This window comes from Ictalurus furcatus, chromosome 7 (genome assembly GCF_023375685.1).
Source record: "Ictalurus furcatus strain D&B chromosome 7, Billie_1.0, whole genome shotgun sequence".
In the NCBI taxonomy this organism is placed as follows: Eukaryota; Metazoa; Chordata; class Actinopteri; order Siluriformes; family Ictaluridae; genus Ictalurus; species Ictalurus furcatus.
In genome coordinates, this window is record NC_071261.1 from 10,902,028 (window position 1) to 10,925,547 (window position 23,520).

Here is a 23,520-nt window from a genome sequence, read left to right on the forward strand (position 1 = left end):
AAAATTACAGTTACACGGTTTAAGTCATCCAACAAAAAATATTTTATTTAATTTTATAAGCTGGTGTACAGAAAAAATTTACAGTTCTCTCTACAGTCAGTTGTAATATTAATGTGTTTTATAGTACAATAGCATATCTTTTACATAAAAACCTGTCAAATTCTCACTCGTTCTGGGGTTTTAACTAGCCTATATATATAGTGAGTTAAACAAGAGTATGCAAGACTAAGTGGTTTTTTGTTTTGTTTTGTTTTTTAAGCTCATCCTGTCCATCTGTGTATCCACATCATCAATGTCCTCAATGTTATTCATTTGGTAAAGTCCGTGAGGTCCTTAAACAGAACCACATGCAGAGTGGGAACGGTGTCTCTTAGAGTCCTAAATTAATAAAGCAATCATTTAAGCCACATTTAGAACATGACTTGGGCCCTGAAGTGGGCCTGCTTGGTCATGTTGTTGCTCATTCCAGTCCTCAACATCCACTTAGACTTCATCCTCTGTACGTACCGCATGTCCTTCTGCTGCTGGACCACTGAACCTTTACCTGAAACACACATACAACACATAATATAGAAATACAGAGCCATATCAGCAAGTAACAATAATAATAATAATAATAATAATAATAATAATAATAATAAATATAGCTGCAAGCAGCAATTAAGGGGCCAAGCATGAAAGAGGCTAAACAAGCATGGCAGGGAGCATCAAGACCAACTGTTCATGAAAAATAAAATAAAATAAAAAAGATCAATTTTAGACATTTGTATATGATTTTAGGCAAAATGGTTGAAAAGTCATAAATACAATAAATTGTTGATTTAACTGCTTATCATGTTTGACCAATAGGTGGCGGTCACCACACTGATGTGGTGTGGTCAGGGTGGGGTGACAATGCCACACACAAAGTTTGGTATGTATATGCCAAAGTGTTGCAGAGATACAGCCTCAGATTCAGTTTGGCATCATGCCAACATTTTTGTTGACGCATTAAATGAGAACGGTTTGGTCTATTACAAAACTTTTATCTGGCATGGTCTGCAGATGATCCGAATAGAATTCGGTGAAAATCGGGCCAAAGGTCTAGGAGGAGCTCGAAAAAGTAGGTTTTCAACGAATTTCAAAACATCGGACAGCAAGCTTGATCGACTGTGGCATAATTGGTATCACTGTTCTCGCGGAATCGATCAAGACCACTCTCATTACAATAGGCAAAGTTATTCAAAAGCTATTCGAATTTTTTTGAAATTCCATTATATTAACACTCTCTCCAAACTACTTGAGTACCTTAAGGGCTTGGTGCCGACGACACTTACCGATTTTCGTAACGATACGCCAACGCGTTCGTAAAATATAGCATTTTACTACACAATTCAAAATGGCACACACTCAAAAAGGCCGACATGGGAAAACTGTGTACCGTTCAACTCAGTATGCTGTACCGAATCTAATGAGACAAGTCTCGTGATTTTCGGTCAACGTGTTCAGAAGTTATAAGCAAAATTTTTCATATCTCATGACCACTAGGCGGCGCAGTGACGAAACTATATAGTTATCCTCAGGTCATGCTTTTGATGACAGCTACCAAGTTTCGTCTTAATATACTAAACCGTTGCGGAGATACAACCGTATGTCCGTTTGGGCGTGCTCTTCATCGAACAGTTGGATCTATCGAAAAGCTTTTGAGAACTTGCTTGACTTTCTGAACAAGTTTCATGTCTTTTCACAACTCTGGTTTGCTCTCCATGATTCGAATTCCAGACTTTACTTCCTGCACAAACCTACGTAGGTTTGTAACAAAAAGCCCCGCCTCTGGTCTTCCTTGGACGGAGCTGAAACTCGTTATGGTAGTGGGCGTTTCCTTTTCGACGGGTAAACCAATCACAACAAACTGGGATATCATTCTGACCAATCAGAGCAGAGAATGCTCTCTGAAAGGAGGAGTTTCGAATGAATCCTTCAGAACGGATCATTTAACGAGTCGTTTGTGACACTGGGGGGATAAAAGGTAACGCTACAGTTTAAATTATGAGCACATTAAAGTGTTTTTTGACCTCGGATGCATCTAAATCTATTGTATGAGAGCTTTAAAACAAAATTAGGCATGTTTCAAAACCATAATAGGTGCGCTTTAAGAGAAGAATAAGAAATATCTGGGTGGGGGAGAGGGTGGGAAGAATTCAGTGCTTGGCCCCTAATAATAATAATAATAATAATAATAATAATAATAATAATAATAATAATAAAGTTCCTCACCAGATTCTCCGGCCCAGCCCAGAGCCCGGTACTGCTTCAGCACTCGGCCCACGGCGCGCTGGTTGTGCATGGGTACCAGCTCCCTCGGTGTCCCGAAACGCTGCTTATAGTAACGCATCAGTGAGCGGTGACCGATCTTCGCCCCTGCAGCAGCGCAAAAACACCAGCATCAGACACAAGCGGGACAGACTGTACTGCAGTAAACCTCTCTAGTTTCTTAGAGTCTTAGAGTGTGTTAATTAGTGATGTTGTACGTACCGGACGGCAACGTGAGCTCTAAAGTGTCATCGTCAAACTCCACTGTCTTCTCATCAGGAAGCTCTCCGTCCATCATTTCTATGTCGGTTCCAGCGTGAGCGTCTGGGTAGCTACTCCTAGTCATTTAAACAGCAAAAATAACGACTTCACTACACAGGACGGTGGAGTTAAACCCGCAGTCACCTCGACTACACGAGCGAACCAGACCTACCTGAAGTCGTAGAAATCGGCAAACTCGAGTGCCGAGTCTCCGTCGGTGTAGAGTTTGCAGTGGCTCTTGTCGCTCATGTGCGCCTGCACCGCTTCGGTCGAGTAGAACGACTTGCCTTTTTCGTTACACCATAAACACACTTTGCCGAAACCCACCTTCTCGCCTGTAGGGGGGGGCGGTTGGAGAAAAAAAAACGTTACTGAGGAGAAAGCCTCGAGTGTAAATATGCTAATATGGACATCAGTGAATAAAGGCTAGTCAGAACACTAGTCAAATTCCTTCAAAAAAACAAACAAACAAACAAACATAAACCCACGTCATGTTCACGAGAAACCGTGAGGACTTTCCTGTGGTGAGAAACTGTTACAAAGCGCCAACACTGGAAACTCCTTCCATAAACATTCCTCTGCGTAAGCTGTTACTATAGTAACAATAATGCTACTACATTCTATAACTATCAGAGGTGCTGTTATAGAACATTAATTGACACCTGCCCAATCAGACTCACCCAGGTATGCGAGGAGTCCTCTCAGGTCAACCAGGTACTCGATGTCGGGGATGAAGAAGCTGTGCTCTCTGGTCATGTGGGCCACGTTTTTGCTCAGAGAGTGCGAGTGGTGCGAACAGAACAGGCAGTCGGTCACGGGGATGGACCCTGGAGCAGGAGCGGGCGTGGCCACGCTGTCCTCATCCATCTGCTCCTCTTCATCAGCCTCCATCTCATCATCGTCATCAACGTCCTCCCATTCTTCTGGAAAAGTTGTTAGTATGTATTTTGAATCCGTTGCTGTCACAGTGCTGCATAAGTATTCACCCCTTGAACCTTTCCACATTTGGTAGTTTGAATTGTTTGTTTTGGATTTTTTTTTTTTAAAACAAAGAATCACTCACCTTCAGCCGCTGCATCGTCATCGTCGTCCTCTTCCTCTCCGTCGTCAGTGACGATCATCTTGGCTTGCCGCTCAAACCACTCCAGCCTCGGCGCTTTATCCGGCCTCTTCCTGAATTGCCTGTCCGTGGACGTGGCTTCCGAGTGGGCGTGTTTCTGCTTTGGCCTCAGCCCATCCCTCATGGCTTTCTGAATCGCCTCATTCTGAGCATCCTTGTCCAGCTCGGCTCCTTTCTCCAGGTTCTTCTCGTTCATGCGCTGCACCGCCTCCTGGGCAACGGCCACAGCTTTCTTCTCAGCTTGCTGGTGCTTGTGCGACTGCAGGTGGTTGTTGTAGGCGTTGCCACTGGAGAACTTCTTGTTGCAGGTGGTGCAGGTGGAGAGGCTGTGCGCGTCTTCCAGCTGCTGTTCGGCGGCCGCCCGCTGGGCCAGCACACGCTCCTGGAAGTTCTCGGCGGTGACTGGTGGCATGTTGGCTACCTTGCGCTTCAGGTTGTAGCGGTGCCAGTCGGTCTTGTAGTGCGCACGCTGCATGTCGGCGTCGGCAAACTGCACGCGGCAGCTGATACATGTGTATGAAGACATCACGGCTGCCCAGAGACACAAGAGCAACAGTTTTATTTGTATATCCCATGTGATTATCTCCTCAAACAAGGGTCAGACTGGGCAGTTTTGAGGTATATTCGTTTTTTTAAAGTAATTCTAAACAACTTGAGTCATTTTTTAAGCATTACATACTGTCAAGCTTGTTTTTTTCAAAATGGGTTGAGTCATTGGGATCCACTTGCATTTCTTTGAATCTTTGAAGTTATAATACACGACACGACACAGAAGCCCATATTTCCTGTTTTGTGTTCCTATATAGAACATATGTAGGATATCTTACTACTATTCACATCACCCAGTCATTGATTATTTTACTATACCAGCACATCATTACCTCAAAACGGAACCACAACAGTTCAATGTGGTGAAATTTTAAGTAAAACACAACAGAGACGGTGTATATGATAAACATATCCAATAAATATATATTCATTTATTTATATTTAGGATTAAATCCCGTCTCACCTGGGTTCCAGTTATCCACTATTCATGAAACAGCTTTCTTTCCTCGAGTTAAACACACGTTCTTACATGACAAGAGAAAAGCAACTGTTACCTTTGAACCGGAAATGAAACTCCGGAATAACGCGCGATTTGAGGTTATGCCGCCATCTTGTGGTAAACCCTGACAGGCCAAAAATAGAGTTTCGATGTATTGTAAAGCAGTCAAGATAAACATATAATATATAATATATTATATATACACATTTCCTCCCATGAGTAAGCGTTTATATTAATTAATCAACAAATATTAATCAACTCTATCAATGTAACGAATCCCTAAGTGGTTTCTGAAACCTGGAAACTTCACCATATAGGTTGAAGTTGAAATATGTGCTACACAACATGGGTTACAATATATATATATATTATATTGGACTTTTAAATTATGATTTTGTCCAAGTATTACGTTAATAATTAAATTTTACTGTTTCCAGCGATCTAAAATGGTCTGAAGGTGCGCCACAAAATACCTAAATAACTTTCAAAACGTTTTCTTCAGACACGACAAATTAATCTAGTATTCATTTAAACCTGAATTAAGTCTTCAGGTTTAAAATACATTATTTAGACTGGGCTGTGCCAACAAAAATTAAGGTATAACCGGGATTACGTGTATTTTAAAAAAATATATTTAAGTAATTTATTGTTATGGTTATTTTTAAACTTTTTTTATTAATAGTTTTATTCATTCGACACTGGGCACAAGGTGAGAGAATTTACCCCCCACCCCTGGACAGGACAGGGCACCATACACACACACATTACATATAAGGTCAATTTATATTTATAATGCACAGTGGGAGAAAACTGGAGAACCCAGAGAAAACCAGACAAGGACACGGGTAGAACTTGAAAAACTCCACGCGGATGGTAACCCGAGTTAAGGTTCGAACCGGAGACTTTACCCACTGCCTTACCACAGTAAAGTTTACAAAAATTATTTCCTGATAGTTTTTCCACTCAAGATTTGTTACAATGTTTCAATAATGCTTTATGTCAAGAGTAACACTGCTGCTGTTCATTTCAGACCGGTAAATCCATAACGGTGGACATTTTAAGGTTACATACATAACCACGGTTCTAAAGCGTGTCCCAAAAGTCTCCATACATTGAGGGACTATGTTTGCCAGCGCCACGTCGATCATTCCCTCGTCAGTGGATGTTCTTGGACGTCCACTTCTTGGTCGGTCCACAACGCTTCCAGACTTTTTGAATTTGTTAATAAGTTTGGCAACAGTGTCGTGTGCGAGTGAAAGAGAGAAGTGCTCGCCGTGTTTCCTGTTAAAAGTCCATCGCGACAGCTTCCTGATCCAGCCATGAGAATGATTATGATACGTTCTTCACATTCTTATTCTGGAAGACATTTTTGCTAAAAAAAAATTAATAAATAAATAAAAAACATTTTAAAAAGTGTTAATTTCACCTATATACAGAGACTTTTGGGACACCCTGAAGTTCACGCCTTCTGAGACTCACCTGGATTCCTATCTTATCAGTCCGTACAAATGATTGATCTTGCTGTGACTTTTTTCAAATTTTGAGTGTTTTTGTGTTTTGCACGGTGTTTCACAGTGAAGCCGGTTGGTAAATGAGACTTTTTAGCTGTGTTCATGATCGACGCACGTGAATCTAAGAATGCCAGTTTTGGTGACGTCACATGACGTGTCTTGGCCCAAATCTGCAATTTTGTAATTTTCAAAAATTGCAAGCTCCTCCGCATATTGCAGTTTTTTCTTTGATTTGGTGTACACTTCTGCTATTGCGCAATCCTGGAGGGACAACTCCTTACATACATGTGCACCAATGTCAAGACAGGACATCGTTTCCAATAAATACCCACTGCAACGTAGACATCTTTCTCTTCTCTTTCTCTGTACCACATGTACACCATCTCCTCTCTTCTGCTGCAGTGACTGTATTTTTTTTCTTATTCCATAGCCACCATTAAACTCAGTGTTCACTGGTTATCTCCATACACGTGCCGTGTCGTTGGTCAATAAATGGCACTCACCTCTCATTTCCCAAATGCATCACGCCGGTTACAATGGAATTCAGTGCGAGGATTTTATTAACACCTAACTCCACCGTCCAAGTAAATTAGATTCTTTCTTGATTTCCCCTCCACCAATCTGAATATTAAATCAAATTTATGCTCAATTTTTTGAAAAAATAATTTACAAAACGAATTTCCACATTCAAATCTTTGGGACACGAGGTGTTCAAATGTGTAAGTGTGAAAAAACGAAACGGAATTTCCTACAGCTTGCATATTTTAAACAAACATTTGCCTTTCAAGTCGAGCTCGGTTATTCTACACACAAAGCGCAGACTTTTTATTTGGAATCGGATTCTGAGATCAGCTGCAATATTTGACGGACAATTCCAAAATGAAGTTAAAACGTTGCAGATTTGCAAAATTACAAATCAAATCCAAATCTTGGTAGCAGAGAAGACATTAGATACGAAGAGATCTCCACGCACTAATAGTGCTTGGTTTAAAAATAAATAAATTAATTAATTAATAACCTTAACATTCGGGCAAATTAACTGGATTTTGACTTGGTGCTGCGATGCTTTTGGGAAACTCGACCGTGTTCATTAAAGATCATCCTTAAATGGTAGAGCGACCATTACACTGAACTCTCTCTCTTTCTCAGTTAAGATGATCTTCACTTTGTGATGGCTTTTGGGAAACTCAGCTCTGAGCAGATGAAACCCGAACGGTCGAGAGCAACCTTGTGTGTTTAATAAATGTTCGTCTCGGAACGACCTTTCAAGACACCAACCCGGATTTAAGCAAGAGAACATTGATGTAAGGATGTGGAAAACAGTATCCATCACACAGTCTTTATCCATCCAGTTAAAGATTTAAGGTTTTATCCAACCAGCGAATGATTCCGAGTTAGGACACACAGAGAAATCAGGCGAAGAAGGAGGCCTTGGTAAAAGGGATTACGTTATTTTTTATTAGTCTTAAATTTGTATCTACAACGAAGGGACACGAGCAAAAATAAGTGACGACTCCATGGAAAAAAAGAAAAGAATTACATTTATTATTGATGCATTTTTTTCTCCATTTTTTTTTTTTAAGTAAACGACTTTTTTTTTTGTTTGTTTGTTTGGTGATTTTTTTTTTTTTGTCCTTTTCAGTCTAAAGAAATTTTTACAATAGAAAGAAACATTAACTACACGAGACACAGAAAAAAGTCCCTAGAAGACAAGGAGCCAGTCTAGTCTAACGTGAAATCCAAAGCAAAAATCGAAGGAGGTCGCTGCTTCATACTCAATACTGCTTGTTCCGTTTCTCCGGGGGGGGGGGGGGGGGGGGGACCAAAAACAAACAAAAAAAATGAACGAACGGGGAAAGAAAAAAAAATAAAAAATCAGAGGAACGACGAAGCTCCCTTCCATTTCTCCTTAATGTTACATTATTATACAGAGTCACAACAGTAGTACAGAAATGGCCGATGGGACAGACTTTGTACGGAAAACAGGGCGAAGACACTGGCTGAATCCCAAACTGCTCCCTACTCCCTGGGTAAGTGCACTACATGGGGGGGCGATGAGGGTGTCGGGGGTAGAAAAATCTACCTCACACCGCGAGTAGTGTCCAATTTGGGATTTGACCCTAGAAAATATCTCAGAATGCAGAGGAAATACCTCCTCCCGTTTTTTTTCTTTTATTTTTTTTTAAGCATTTTTATTTATTTATTTGGTTTTTTTTTAAACTTTTTTTTAAATTTTATTTTAAATAGATAAAAATCCTTCATCACAAAGTCTGTTTGTATCTCTGGTCCCTTGACGTTTCTGATTTGTTCAATCATTTTTCTGGAAAAGTGCACAAGTATGGCCGCCCTGCCTGTCTGTCTGTCTCTGTCTGTCTGACTGGGGGATGTGAAAACCAAAAAAATAAAAATAAAAAAATAACAAAAATAAAAAGGGATCCTGAGCACTCGGTCAAGGCTGAAACAGGAGTGTGTTAGGACTGCTACAGAACTGCCTCTCATCATTCATCTGTGGATTAATCAGTGCAACAGGATGAGTTCTTTGCTTTTTCACTGATCGCGTAGAAGTTTTCAGAGCTTCAGCTGGAAAGGTGGGTTTCTTCACACCTTTACACTTTTTTTTCCCTCCCCCTCTTTCCCTCCCTCCAGTGCTGTGTTCATTTGTCAGGACTTGGAATATCAAAAAACATGTCAATGATATCAAAATGCATTTTACAGTATTTACAAGAAGCAAAATGATCGAGAAAGGGGACGGGAAGGGGAGGGGGGAAAAAAAAGAAGAAAAAACTCAAATAAAGAGGTGACCTCATGTACAAGGCGGTGCGATTCGAGTATGGGGGCAGGTTAGAGTGTTTGGAAACTCTTAATTAATAAATGAAATAGCAGTGGTGGATGATGGGAAACATCTAGAATGAAGCCCAAAACTGTTCAACAAGTATTAAAAACGACAACAAGAACAACAAAAACATTGATGAATCCTGATCAGTACGCTTCAACGGGAGTTAAAGATGAAAGATGGACCTCCGTGTTATAGGACTCTGTGTTTAGGTGTCTTGTCTCTAGGTAGTCTTCATTCGTATCCAACAAAAAAACAAAAAAAAAAACAAAAAACAAAAAACAAAAAAAAAAAACACCCGACAAGTGGCGTTCAAGATTTTTTCCTCCACTCGTCTTGGGAACAGACGTAGACGCGGCACCTCAACGTCACTCGAGGTGCTGAAGACGACGTGTGTCTGGACAGCCGAGGGCGCTGCCACTGATGCTCCTTTTCCATCAGTCCATTATAAATGAGAAAAGCGTGTCTCGACATCGGACGTCCGTTTCCCCACCCACCTCCACCTCCACCACCGTTTCCCGAGACGCCCTGTTTCAGGAACATGCAGGCGGGACAGGGGTCCATTCAGCAGGAGGTATCTTTAGACTGGCATTATTTACATGTTTACAATGTCCTGAAGCAAGCTGCATGTTGCAAGACATACACACATGAAGGAGGGTCGGGAAAGGGTGGGGAGAATAAATAAAACGTGAGCGTAGCCAAAAAAAAAAAAAAAAGTACCACAATTAAAAAACAAAAAAACAACAGGATTTTCGCCTTAGGAGTGAAGATTCTTCTTTTTTCTTCTTCTTCAATCGGTGACATCATGACACAGGCCACAAACTGCTGTTGGCTTTCTAATTGTTCAGAGAGCGTCTGGACAGAGAGCATAATAACACAGCAACAGCAAAGAGATCGGTCATGGAGTGAAGTTTACTATCAGAAACGCTCGACGCCCGGGGGGTGGAGCTTTCTTTCAAATCGCTACATTACGTAAAGGAGAATAAAAAGTCACGCAAAGCCATGTTGGTGGTGGTGATGGGGGTGCGGGTGGGGGTAGGGTAAAAAAAAAAAAAAAATTAAGTTACTCCAAGCTCGAAATTTTCCCCCAAAGAACATTAGAATAAAACACATCAACTAATTCACAAAAATAATAATAATAACAACAATAATAAATCATAGAGTTTCCACTGGGTATCGTGACGAATATGTGCTTACTCTGACGATTTCATGGTTACTGAGATACAAATGTGCCCTTCTGAGGAAAAAAAAAAAAAAAAAAAAAAAAAAAATATATACCCTTATCAATTATCATTACAATATTAATACAAAATAAAAATAAAAAAAAGAACAATAATTATTAATAATACAATACATACACAGAAATAATGGAAAACGTTCATAGCCCGTCACATCTTCATGAGTGTTTTAAAATGTACACGTTAAAATGGATGGGGAACCCAAAAAAAAAGACTAACAAACAAACAAAAAAACAAGGTGGGGGTCGTCAACACGTCCCCACAGTGAAACCTAGCACGTTAAAAAGGAACGAGAAAGAAAAGAAAGAACGAGAAGAAGATGGAGTGAGTTAAAAAGAGCTGAGCCAAAAACACGTTCACGTTCCTGTCCATCAGTCTGTCCTTTCGCATATGTGTGTGTGAGTGTGAGTGTGTGTGTGTGTGGTAGGGGGTATATATATATATGCGCGCCTTCTTAAAGCCCCTTCTTTCAGTGTCCTGAGCCAGACAGGAAGGCAGAGCGAGGCAGTCAGCAGGCTCTTCCTGTGGCTCGGGGGCTGATTCCTGTCACCGGCGGCCATCTTGGAGCGAGTCCCGTGCTTCGAGCGGCGTCCCGTGAAGATGCGCGGCCTGGCCCAAAGTTCTACGAGGCGTGGGGTGTGTTGTCAAAAGGAACAAATGGAAGGAAAATAAAAGGAAATAATAATAACAACAATAATAATAATAATTATAATAATAATAATAATAATAAAAAAGGAAGGGGGAGGGAGAAAAAAAGAAAAAGAATAAAAGAAAATCACACGCTCATCGTCATGTTGGGTGAATACTGGAACGAGAAGGGAAAAGATACGTGAGAAGACGGATACAGGACGGTCGTGGTATTATTACAGGATCTGTGTGTTATGCGTCTTCAGCTACTCACACTTTCGCTTTGGAATGGGTTGAGGAAGTTGCCGCCCATCTCGCCGTCGTCTCGCGGTGTGCCCGGCGGGTTATTCATGCCTGCCATGTTGCTGGGCGAGTTCTATGAGGAGGGGGAGAGAAAAGTGCGAGACGTTTTTCAGAGACATGCAGCACATCATCCTGGTCAAGATTCATGGTGGTGCATCACTCACTCGTTTACACCTGGAGCGTTAACATCCAGTTTATACCGGTTTACTCCAATATACTCCCTTTGGTAACATCCATCAAGTTTCTTCCTTCCTTCATCCTTCTTTCTTTCTTTCTTTCTGCCAGTTTAGATTTGCGAGTATACTCTTATTTAACATTTTTCTTTCTTTCATCCTGTTTGTTCATCTTTCCTCCCAGCTAATTTCAAGTTGCCATCGTGTCTTTCTTTTATCCTTTCCTCCTTCCAACCGTTTCAGAATTGCCAATATACACTATCTATAAAAAAAAAAAAAAAAAAAAAAAAAAAAAAAGTGAAAAAATTTAAAAATAAAAAAATTCCTTTCCAGCAATTTAGAGCGTATCCAAATATACTCTTTAGATTAAAAAATTTAGATATTAAATTTCTTTTGTAGATCCTTTTTCAAGAGAGGGTTTTCTCCTTCATCCCATTTCCTATTTTCTTTCTATTTTGTTGCCTAGATACTCCAACAACATTTTATATTTCTTTATTATTGCTTCACTCTACTCATGCCTTCTTCCTTTCGTTCATCTTTCCTCCCAGCAATTTAGACCTGCCAACATCATAACTCCAATAAAATGCTTATGAAATCATCATTATTCTTCCTTCCTCCTTTCCAACTCATTCTTTCTTTACACTTTCTTCCTTTTTTTTTTTTTTTTTTACTGGCAACTGTTTGTCGAATGTACTCTAATCACGTTTACAAAAGAAAAATGGAGGCCCCCACTCGTGATACCCGAGATAACGACCGGTCATGAAGATGTTTCTGTCTCGGACGCCCAGCATGTATGAATTTATACGTGTTAATGAAAGGTTTTTAAAGTTATTCACCTTTGGCAACCCATCCATGTCACCGGACCCTACAAATAAAAAAAAAGTTCAGAATGAGACAAGATGACCAACAGGGGGAGCTTTAATACAACAAGTGAGGGTCAGGTGTGCTGGATGACGCCATGGTAGCGCGCTCACCTAATGATCCGTTCATATGATGAGGCTCCATGGAGCCCATCCCTCCCATCGGACCGTCAGGGCCCGGGCCCATCGGGAACTGCGAACACACAAACGTACGTTTAGGCAGCCGGCCACCTGCTGCAGGGATACTCCTGGAACGGTTTCACTCAAGAAGACGGCTTCGTTAGCGGAAAATTTTTTAAAAAGCGTTGTGCCGTTGCCGTGCGAGGGAAATTCAATTAAATTCAATCGGATAATTGAGCTCAGCCGATCAAACACTTGAAGCTAAACGTGTGTTAAATCCAAAGCAACCCCTCGGTCCACAGTTTCAGCGAGAGCACTCACGTTGGGTCTGTTGCCTCCGGGGCCGATGGGGTTCATCATTGTGTATATGTTTTCGCTCGAGTTCGTCGAATCTGCGCAAGAAAGACAAGTCAAAGATCAGTTTTGAGGGAAAAAAATAAATACATTTTTAAAAAATCTATCGCATTTATGAAGTCATCCCACAGGTCAATCCCACCCAATATAGTCTCGCTTATATAATAACTGATCGATATGAAGCTCAGCCAAGGCGCAGCTTGATGCCCGCTGTGCTTCTTTAAACATTCACAAGGCAGTGAAGATGGCCATAATGTCCGATCCCAGGCAGTGGGTTAGGATTACATCACTCTGAATGGGGGATGGGAGGAAATGTTGTACACTGTGAGTGTGTGTGTGTTTTTCCCCCACTCTCTGTGCTGAGCTACAAAGGCAATGCAGCAACCTTGCACTGACATTGGCTGCTGAGACAGAGGGCGAGCGGGAAGCACCGAGCATCATTTGGTGCGACTGGGAGATGATCAGATTCCGCTGATCGCCGGAGTGTGTGAATGTGTGTATAACTGTTGATTTTTACACACCTCCTGGACTTGGCATGATGGGAGTTCCTGGAGGACCACCTCCCCCTGGAGGACCCTGAGGAAGATGAGCACACACACACATGCAAACACACACGGATCTCATTTTTAGGAACGCCGTATAACGCTATTCTCAGCTCCAGAAATGCCGGAGGAGAAATTTTAAACAAAGTTGCAGTAGACACAGGGGAGATATTATGGCAGTATGATTAATGCCCACATATTCTGCTTGTCCAAATACAAGGCCTGGAGCTAAACAGAAGAATATAGTAATTGCTCGAGAAAAGATTTTTTTTTTTAAAAAAAGAAGATTTTTTAAAATCAATATGTTTAGAGAGTTAAATATGTGCTTAGGCATACTTTTTGTTTCCAGAGGAAAGCATTAACTCGTGTTCGAGTGGAGAGGGACAGAGTTGGCACTACAGGCCCACAATGGTGCCGTGTGTGTCTGTTACTTACCACGTAGTTGCCCGGAGATGAGGAGGAGTACGCTATCTGTGAGGGGAAAAAGGGAGGAAAACCACAGATGGGTGGAATCTTTAAAAATAATTACGTTTGGTTTGTTTTACTAGACTTGATGAAACGAATCACTTTAGCTTTATATTACTAGACTTAACAGAGTGAACCACTTTGAAGTGACTGACTCATTAAGTGAATCGCTTTGCTTCGCTTCACGACATGAGTCACTTTGTTTCACTACATGACATGAATCACTTTGCTTCACTTAATGACGTGGACCATTTTGTTTCCCTTAAAGACACGAATCACTTGATGACATGACCACCTTAATTCACCTGATCAAGTGAATCACTTTGGATCACCTGACGACGTCTATCATTTTTAGTTTGCATGAAGACATGAATCGCTTTAGATGGTTTGATGACACGAGTCACTTTGATTCACCTGAAATGGTGCACTTTGGTTCGCTTGATGACACAAATTACCTTGTTTAGCTCGACTGACCATCACTTTGGTGCACCTGATGACGTGAATCAATTTGAACACTGTTTTATTAGACTTGAAGTGAATGACTGGTATACATGATGAAATGAATCACTTTGGTTCACTTGACGTGAATCGTTTTGAACTTTGTTTTACTGGACTTGATGAAGTGAATCACTTTGGTTCACTTGAAGTGAATCACTATGAACTTTGTTTTACTGGACTTGAAGTGAATTACTTTGGTACACAAGATGAAGAGTATCACCGTGGTTCACTCAAAGTGAATCGCGTTAAATTTTTTAACTAGAGTTGAAGCAAATCACATTCAAATTTGTTTTACTTGCGTCCATCGCTTTGGTTCATTAGACAAAGTGAATCACCTCGCGTCATAAAAAAGGTGCTACATAAATACAAATGCATTGTGGGGGATGGTCAGACTTACCGAGTTAGTGTTGGGATTCGGCCAGGGACCCCTTCCTCCTGGACCCCTGAGAGAACAACAGACAGATGAGTGGGAGGAGAAAAGACTAAGGTGACCGACACCATAAACTAGCTTGTCTGACATGTGTTTTGCCCAAAGCGATGACGCTGATGACGATGATGGAGGCTTGCGGTTGCTACTCACATGTTCATTCCTGGCATGCCTGGCCCACCCAGAGAGTTTGGAGGTGGCCTCATTGCACCGTAGTTCTACAAAAAGGTGAAAGTTTAGTCTTTATTAAGAGACAGAAACTTGCAGTGAACATTTGAGCAACAGAAGAGTCGCCGTGAGTTAAAAGCTTTCATATTTGATATCGTAATGGGGTATTCAAGACATACCTGAGGACCCATGCTGCCCATCCCTCTAGGCGGATTCATTCTCATCGGGCCACCCATGCTAGGGTGTCCTGAATGACGGGGGGGGGGGGGGGGGGGGGGGGAGAAAAAAAAAACTAAGTATGCTTTAATCTGATTCAAAACAAAATCAACACGTTGATCATTTTGTGGGTTCTGGCTTTGTGTGTGGCTCGTCTAGACTAATACCTTGTGGTCTGGTTGGGTCCAGATTGTTTGGCAAGAGTGGCTGTGACCCAGGAACCCCGACAGGAGGCTGAGGACAAAAAAACCCAAACATATCAAAAAGGGAAATACGGAACAATGAAAACCCAAAAGACAAGCCGAGTGTGAACATGGGGCTGTTGTGAATTCATGTAAAACCTGCTTTGACTCATCACGGTAAACCAAGACGACTCGTGGTCACATGATACAAAGCACGGGACACCTCGTAATGTCAGAGTGTACACGGTGTCGTAGTTCCATCACGTGCGGTCATTAATAAAACAAACAAACGAACATCTCGTACTGTCAAGAACGTGGAAGATCTACGGGACCAACAAGACCCGTGCCTTGACGTTTAACAAGCGGACCTGCTGTAGAGGTAAATCTGACTTTATACGAGTTGTGGTATTATTATTGGACGACGGATCCGTTGAGTCTCAGTCTCGGAAGCACCGCCCGCCCACAGGTCACGGAGTGCCTCGTGTTTGTTGTACACTTTTCTGGCCACAAAGCTTCAGAATACGCTCTCTCCATACTTATTTCTATCAGAACGCAAAGATTTTTTGTTTTCATTTGGAGCAAGATATCGTGACTGGTCTGAAAACGAATAACGAGATTTATCCGCGGGAGAGGGGTTAATAGGTTGCTTTTTCTGAAGTTTATTGGCCTGAAATCCATCAGGCTCTCTAGTAGCGGTATGTCTGAAGTCTGGCTTGCAACACGATATGTATTTATTAGTCCTATTCGGTTTCTCACAAAATCGGTGAGAAAAACACATCGCCAAAAAGCGGTGCGTGGTAAGATTACGATGGAATCCAGAGACCAACCCTATATCATGGTGTGCATGCTGGGACGTGTGTATCAGGATGTTTCTACTCTCGTGGACGGTCTGGGACAAAAGAGAGAGAACACCAATACCAATATCCAATAATGCTAATGAAAATGAGTCTTTATTAATCGCATATACACATGCACAGTGAAATTGTTTTCTTTGCATACCCCAGCATGTCAGGAAGTTTGGGTCAGAGCGCAGGGTCAGCCATGATACAGCGCCCCTGGAGCAGAGAGGGTTAAGGGCCTTGCTCAAGGGCCCAACAGTGGCAGCTTGGCAGTGCTGGGGCTTGAACCCCCGACCTTCCGATCAGTAACCCAGAGACTTAACCACCAAGCCACCCTTGTTCAGTATCATGTATAATCAGTATAATGTTCAGTACAACTCCATTACCCTGCTACAACAGAGAAAGCCATCAGGAAACCGTGCGTTTCGCATGGGATTTAAGCTTATTTGAGACCGATATGCAACATTTTGCTTTTTTATTTATTTATTTATTTTTTTACACTGGCAGCACGCTTATTTCCGTCTTTAGTAAACGCGCTGTGAGATTACCTGTCAATTATTCACAAAGTTTGAATTTTAACCGATGACGGGTTGAAATATTGAGCTGACATTCTGTGAGACTGACATCCTGTAAAGCTTTAATACTTCTGTTCATTATTTCTCTATGTTATGTCTGTCAAGCGCACCAAAAAAACAAAAACAAAAAAAAAATCAACCTGCCAAGCCACTGACAAGAAGGTTTAACTGAATGGAAATAATAATAATAATAAAATAAAAGTTTGTTAACTCTTATTGACTTTCTGTTCTGGATACGTAACTACGTAAACGCCGGTCTCGAGACCCCGTTATTGTTCGTTTGCGGATATTTAAAATCACAGATTCCCTTGAGCATCCCATTGGTGAGCGAGTTTTCTTTATCAATATCGTCTACACGTGCAAACAGAACCGGTGCAGTCCATTACCTGGTTTGGCATGCGGAGGGACGGCCGAGGTCCACCTGGGTACCGTGGAGACATGAAAGGCTATGGACAAAAACAGAACACAAAACAGAGAGCATGGGTTGTTGTGTTTTTTTTGTTGCCGTTATTGTTGTTTTTTTCCTCGTCGTTAGTACAGGGCGGCTGTCTACGGCGACAGGGAGCAAAATAAAAAAGGTGCGGCTAAATGAATGGCGGCAGCGAGGCCAGCTGGAGCAGGTGGAATGCAGGCAGGCAGATGCACCGAGCGACAATGGGGATGGCACCAAATGTGACATATAAATAAGACATCCAGCCTTCTGACTGCTGCTCTCACGTTCCAAATTCACTCACTCACTCACCACACACACACACACACACACACACACACACACACACACACTTTTCAGTCTGATATTGACCACACCATGTTGAGATTTTATATACAGACGGGTCGTAATCAGACCGCACACCACGACCACAACAGGCTCGTTCCGATATCCGAAACCGGCTGGACAAGAGACAGAACAGGAGTGTGGTCCGGGACATAGGCTAAGAGCTCCAGGCTCGATGAGGTCAAAATGTAGAGAGAAAGACAGCCATACAGGCTGGAACGTGTGTGTGTGTACACCAGTGACAAGAGTCAGGCAGGACAAAGTGAGGATGTGTAACCGTGTGTTTGTGTGTGTTGATTTGGAGATTTCTACAGCTGTTCTTCCGTCCTCCACCCCCCCCCCCTTCCCCGCACCATTGTACAAGCACAAGCACCTACGCTTCTTAAAGGGGGGGGGGGGGGGAGGAAAAAAGTGTTCGACCAAAACAAAACAAAACAAATCGATATTTTCCACTCGTGTGCAGCCAATTATCCAAGACAAGTTTTGACAAGCCGTGAAAGCTGACGCCCACCAATTAGCATGATGCCGACGCAGCAAAATCACAGCAAAAGCGATGATGCTAAAAGACAATTAGGATTTGGGGGGGGGGGGGTTTGGAAGGGGTTGTTTAAAAATAAATAAATAAATAAATAAAATCCCTCCGTAAGCCATCGTGACAGAAAGGAACATCTGTAATATAATCGGTGAAAGTTTCAATTCAAGTCGTTCGAATTAGTACGGTCTTATTATAATGGTGCAACGTTTACATTTTTTAAAAACTGCAGTGGTACAAACAAACAAACAAACAAACAAAACAGCCCACGACACACACCCCTCCACTGCGTCCTGAAACTCTCTAATCCAAACTAGTTTTATGGAAATCTGGTTTATTTTTATTTTTTTGCCATTCGAGTGACATCATACTAACTGGCAGACGTTTCTCTCCAGCTCCAGCGCAATTCTAAAAAAAGATCTGACTTCTCGTCTGACTATTCCTTTAGAGACTTGAGTGAGTGAGTGAGTGAGTGTGTGTGTGTGTGTGTGTGTGTGTGTGTGTGTGTGGGCATTCTACAGCACCGGGCTGTGCAATATTAATGCACTATTGATGGTGGGTGGGAGCGGAGAAGCCTTTCCAGCAGCGGGGAGGACCGTGAATAATTCATCCCGCTCTAGGGGGCGCGGACTCTGGGCATGGAGACGCTGCTAAGGTGTGGGCCGCCGGAGGAGCAACGCGAAACGCACGCGGAGACGGAGGGAGGAAGAGGAGCGAAAAGAGGTCGAAAGCCGAGTAGCGCAAAATAAAATAACGATAACAACAACAACAACAACAACAATAATAAAACTTGCTCATCCGACAACGTTATGATTGGTAAACGCTCGGGTTTTAGGGGCGGTGTGGGATTTGCGATTAATCAATGAATTCGTTTCATGTGCCTTCATAGGGACGGTTCAATAGAGTGTGTGTGAATAGGTGTGTGTGTGTGAGAGAGACAGTGAGAGAGAGACAGAGAGCAAGAGAAGGAGAGAGTGAAAGTGTGTGTGCGCGTGTGTCTTACCTGGCCGTGGGGTCCCATCATGGGGTTGCTGGGGTTGTGTGGGGGAGGCTGTGCGTGGGGAGACGGCTGCGACCCGGGAGGGCCCTTTAAGAGAGAAGAGGCAGGTGAGACATGAAACGGGGGGCGTGCTGCCGAGGCCTGCTGCTGCTCCGCCGACACACACACACACAAACACTCTCTCACACTCTCTCTCTCTCGCACTACGAGGTAGAATCTGCTGTAATGAAGTTACATCGTCACTTGCAAGAGTTTGACGGACGTTCGTAGTCAACAAAGTACAACGTTTCTGTATCTATCTTCGGATTTGAACCCGGAGCGGGCGTGGAAGGGTGAACAGCAAGGGGTACTCAAGTTCGGCAATCCCATAAGACGTAAACAAACTAGCAAATACAAAACCCAATTTTAAAACACGCCGCGACCCTGACCAGGCGGTTACTAAGGATGAATGTACAACGGACGACGCAGGTGTTTCTTGACGTGGTCTTTCTTCCAAACTGAACACTACGGCTTTAAAGCGCAGAAGTGAACACCGAACCGAACGTCCTGTTGCAGCTCTAGCATTACAACCAACCACCCACCCTCCCCCGTCGCCAATACACCCCCTACACCCCCCTCCCTCCAAACCCCAAACTCTTCAACTCTCCCATATATCTCAATGAGAAGCATATGGCCTTCCAGGAATCCCCCACAGCCAGAGAGAACTCGCCATCACCGACAGTCTGGGCTCCGAATCCACTTTCATACACTCTTCTCACACCTGCGGGGACGCTCGGCAACGTCCGTGTTCGTAAAACCACCGTATCTGCATGCACACGCCGCAATGGCTAGGCTGCGTCACTTGGGGGCACTGTTGTCAAGAAAGAAAATGAGGACCCGTTTTTTTTTTTTTTTTTTTGCCTGAGGTTTTTTTTTTTTTTTTTTTTTTTTTTTGGTGCAGCCATCCTTCAGGTAGCAGGCGAAAAGAAGAAAATGAGCCACAGAACTGATTAAGGAAAAAGAGATGCACAGGATGATGACACAAGGTAGCGGCAAATCAAACGGCTTGGGTTGGCGTGATCGCCAGAAACCTAGCGAGAATCATGAAATCTTAATTTTTATTGGGGATGGGGAAGAAAAAAAAAATGGAAAAATCATCCACATTTATTTAAAATAAATAAATGAATAAATAGTAAAAGTCAACATCACTTCAAGCTGCCATCACAACCCTTAACCCTAACCTTGGTGCTTTTACATGGTTTGTAATGATGTGACATAACGACTGAACACGCAGTTACGGACAGACTAGAACATGAACACGCAGCCGAGAAAAGAAAAAAAATCTCCGTCAACCTTTCTGTATTTCATCTTTTTAATTGAACAGTTTCCAAAAACTTCTAAACTATTGTCACGATCCCCCTCCACCACACACACACACACTAGGCTATCTTTACTACGTCAAAACTGCGAATAAAAACAGCTAGAAGGATCAACATTCCAACACTTACTGGTCATACTTCTCAGAGAGAGGAGGAAAAAAAAAGGAACGAAATAAAATAAAATAAATATATACACACACACACACACACACACCACACAGGTGCACACAGTAGGTAAACAAAAATGATAACTGACTGTAGCTATACGCAATTTTGCCACTCACGATTTTGGAGCGTTTTTTTTTTTTTGATCGTTGTGACCAATGACGCACGATTTTGCTGCGGCTTGCTTTTCCTGCACGTCGATGCACTTTTTGGGTTTTTTTCTTTTGTGGAAAACTACTTGAACTGTACTCATCTTTGACACACGGGAATTCGAAGACGGCGTCGCAAGCTCCTCCAAACATCGCGGCGTTTGCGTCATCGATTTTGCGTTCTCGTTACTGCGATCGACCGAACGGCCGCGTACGTAAAAACGCATTACTTGTGAATCGGAACCAAAGTTATAGGCGAAGTTTGGTTCTAGTGTTAACGACGGTGAAGCGTGCAAGTCTGGTTACCGCGTTCGGCGTCGTGTTTACGCTTTTAGCTACGCTTTATTTTCCAAGTAGCTTCAGCCTTCTCTTTAACAAAATTGTAAATATCGGACGGGTATCGATATCGACCAACAATTGCTCGAGGTTTCAGAAACGGGGGGGCGGGGGATAAGAAAAACAAAAAAAAAAGGAAAAAAAATTAAAAAACACACACAACGTGGTATCGTGCCGTCGTTAAGTCTTCTAAACGTTAATTCCGTTCCCAATCCGACCTCGCGATTCAAACCTGTAACCTCGGCTGTGTTTTCTCGCTTTAAGAAAGTGCGTCGTGACTCAAAGCGTCAATTCCGAAAGCGAAGGTACACGCGACTACGTTATTCTTCTGTTTAACAGACCTTTAAAAGAACCGAAAACTGAACTCTGACTGCTCTCGTTAACTGATTTTCGGGCTATGTGGGAACGGCACAGGGAGGAATATATATCGAGTAGGCGGAAGATGTGTTAAGAGATAAGCGCTTAGGAGTGCGCGTCGTGTTGTAGCTTGATTTCGGAGAAGTGCGTGCGTGCGCTGAGAAGGTATGTTGGGGAGCCGAGTTCAGATTTAGCCCTGACCTGTCTACGACCTCGCTGAGAGAGAGAGAGAGAGAGAGAGAGAGGGAGAGAGAGAGAGAGAGAGAGAGAGAGAGAGAGAGAGAGGGCGGGAGAGAGAGAGAAAGTGTATGAGAGAGAGAGAGAGAGACAGACAGAGGGAGGGAGAGAGAGAGAGAGAGAGAGAGAGAGAGAGAGAGAGAGAGAGAGGGCGGGAGAGAGAGAGAAAGTGTATGAGAGAGAGAGAGAGAGAGAGAGAGACAGAGGGAGGGAGAGAGAGAGAGACAGAGGGAGGGAGAGACAGAGGGAGGGAGAGAGAGAGAGAGAGAGAGAGGGAGGGAGAGAGAGAGAGACAGAGGGAGGGAGAGAGAGAGAGAGAGACACAGAGGGAGGGAGAGAGAGAGAGAGAGAGAGAGAGACAGAGGGAGGGAGAGAGAGAGAGAGAGAGACAGAGGGAGGGAGAGAGAGAGAGTGTATGTGAGAGAGAGAGAGGGAGGGAGAGAGAGAGACAGAGGGAGGGAGAGAGAGAGACAGACAGAGGGAGAGAGAGAGAGAGACAGAGGGAGGGAGAGAGAGAGAGACAGAGGGAGGGAGAGACAGAGGGAGGGGGAGGGAGAGAGAGAGAGACAGAGGGAGGGAGAGAGAGAGACAGAGGGAGGGAGAGAGAGAGAGACAGAGGGAGGGAGAGACAGAGGGAGGGGGAGGGAGAGAGAGAGAGACAGAGGGAGGGAGAGAGAGAGAGAGACACAGAGGGAGGGAGAGAGAGAGAGAGAGAGAGAGACAGAGGGAGGGAGAGGGAGAGAGAGAGAGAGACAGAGGGAGGGAGGGAGAGAGAGAGTGTATGTGAGAGAGAGAGAGAGAGAGAGAGAGAGAGAGAGAGAGAGAGACAGTCCTGCAGGGTCTGATGCTAGAGTTGCTCTACTGACTGTCCCAGAAACAGCACAGATACTACAGCAGTGTGTGTGTGTGTGTGTGTGTGTGTGTGTGTGTGTGTGTGTGTGTGTGTTGGCAGCCTGTGTTACTCGGTTGGCTTGGAGCAGTGTGCCGATACTCAAGGCCTCTAACTCTCAGCGGCAACGGGGTCATGGCCGTTCATTACACCTCATCACAAAAACACACACTACCACCTCTCTCTCTGCTAGAACAGCACACTTCTCCCTCTCTCTCCCTTTCTCTCTCTTTCTAATATCAATGCAAAGTCCTACTCATTATCTCTCCTTCACCCGTTTCTCCGTACCTTTTCTCTCTCTGTACTGTACGAATACGCGGCTTGGTATTCAAATCACCGCGAGCTGCAAAGTACAAATGCTGACATTCCGCCGGTTTGTAAGCAGATGCAATGGAAGTGTGTGCGTGTGTGTGGCCTCTGCTATTTCCTCTCTCTCTCGCATCTCACCTCTACCTTATCACAAACAAAGCCAAATGCCAGGCCTGTCTGTCACTGGGCAAAGGAACCAGTCAGTGTGGCACTCTCTCTCTCACACACACACACACGTTTCTCGTGCCATCCTTGAGGACCTTCTGTTGAAATAATTCCTACTACGGCTACTTGATGCTAGGCCACACTTAAAATCTAACCATGACCAAAAGGAAGCGGATGTCCCCGCAAACATCAATTCGGAACGGAGTCGAGCGGTGAGGTGCGTTGCATCGCCGCGGAAAAAAAAAAATCCGATCACGCGCTAAACGTTTTCGGCTGTATTACTGCACTACAACTTGACTCAAACTCGTAACGCCAACCTGGGGGGGCAAAGAGTAGGAATTCCTACTCAGAAAGCCAGGACAGTCTCGTCAACGCCGAAGTCGGCAAGCGACGTCAAATCGACAGCGAACGAACTAACGAAATGCTGTATATACACTAGTATTTGCTTGTTATATCTATAACACCGACTGTACGGTTCGCATCCACCTGTTTTTTTTCCCTCAACGGAGGTCGGAAATAATAATAATAATAATAATAATAATAATAACAGTGAGTCTTTATTAAGCACATATACACTACAACACAGTGAAATTCTT

At 43.2% G+C, this 23,520-nt stretch overlaps 2 protein-coding genes across 9 annotated transcripts in view; both read right to left on the reverse strand.

The window, feature by feature from the left end:
- Positions 1-18: 18 nt before the first annotated feature.
- znf622 (zinc finger protein 622) lies at positions 19-4,785 on the reverse strand. Of its 2 annotated transcripts, none has more exons than XM_053628328.1 (7): positions 4,686-4,785; positions 3,617-4,204; positions 3,234-3,473; positions 2,726-2,888; positions 2,515-2,630; positions 2,257-2,400; positions 19-544 (listed from the first exon to the last, which is right to left on the reverse strand). In XM_053628328.1, exons 2-7 carry the CDS (start codon positions 4,197-4,199, stop codon positions 411-413), a joined length of 1,380 nt encoding a protein of 459 aa, XP_053484303.1. In that variant the 5' UTR covers positions 4,200-4,204; positions 4,686-4,785; the 3' UTR covers positions 19-410. The 2 variants fall into 2 exon arrangements, with proteins under 2 accessions (XP_053484303.1, XP_053484302.1); XM_053628327.1 differs by having other exon boundaries at positions 3,234-3,476.
- A 2,882-nt stretch (positions 4,786-7,667) lies between these two features.
- zgc:110158 (uncharacterized protein LOC553590 homolog) overlaps positions 7,668-23,520 on the reverse strand; it is a 53,930-nt gene continuing 38,077 nt past the window's right edge. The window contains exons 6-19 of one of the 7 annotated variants that reach the window (XR_008386271.1): positions 18,963-19,046; positions 17,039-17,098; positions 15,224-15,290; positions 15,020-15,087; positions 14,826-14,890; positions 14,643-14,688; positions 13,718-13,753; positions 13,262-13,316; positions 12,708-12,778; positions 12,381-12,459; positions 12,243-12,271; positions 11,398-11,668; positions 11,205-11,306; positions 11,086-11,108 (exon numbers count right to left, since the gene is read on the reverse strand). Coding sequence is in view for 5 of the 7 variants with exons in the window: in XM_053628329.1 (XP_053484304.1) it covers positions 12,102-12,271; positions 12,381-12,459; positions 12,708-12,778; positions 13,262-13,316; positions 13,718-13,753; positions 14,643-14,688; positions 14,826-14,890; positions 15,020-15,087; positions 15,224-15,290; positions 17,039-17,098; positions 18,963-19,046 (801 nt within the window). In the remaining 2 variants the exon portion in view is untranslated. The other 6 variants (XM_053628330.1, XR_008386270.1, XM_053628332.1 and 3 more) reach the window with 6 other exon arrangements.

Coding starts and splice junctions, on each gene's coding strand:
- znf622 (XM_053628327.1), bottom strand. CDS start 4,199: ATGTCTTCATACACATGTATCAGCTGCCGCGTGCAGTTTGCCGACGCC. Junction 3,477..3,616: donor TGACGATGCAGCGGCTGAAG/GTGAGTGATTCT, acceptor CAACTTTTCCAG/AAGAATGGGAGGACGTTGAT. Junction 2,631..2,725: donor GCCGATTTCTACGACTTCAG/GTAGGTCTGGTT, acceptor TTAAATGACTAG/GAGTAGCTACCCAGACGCTC.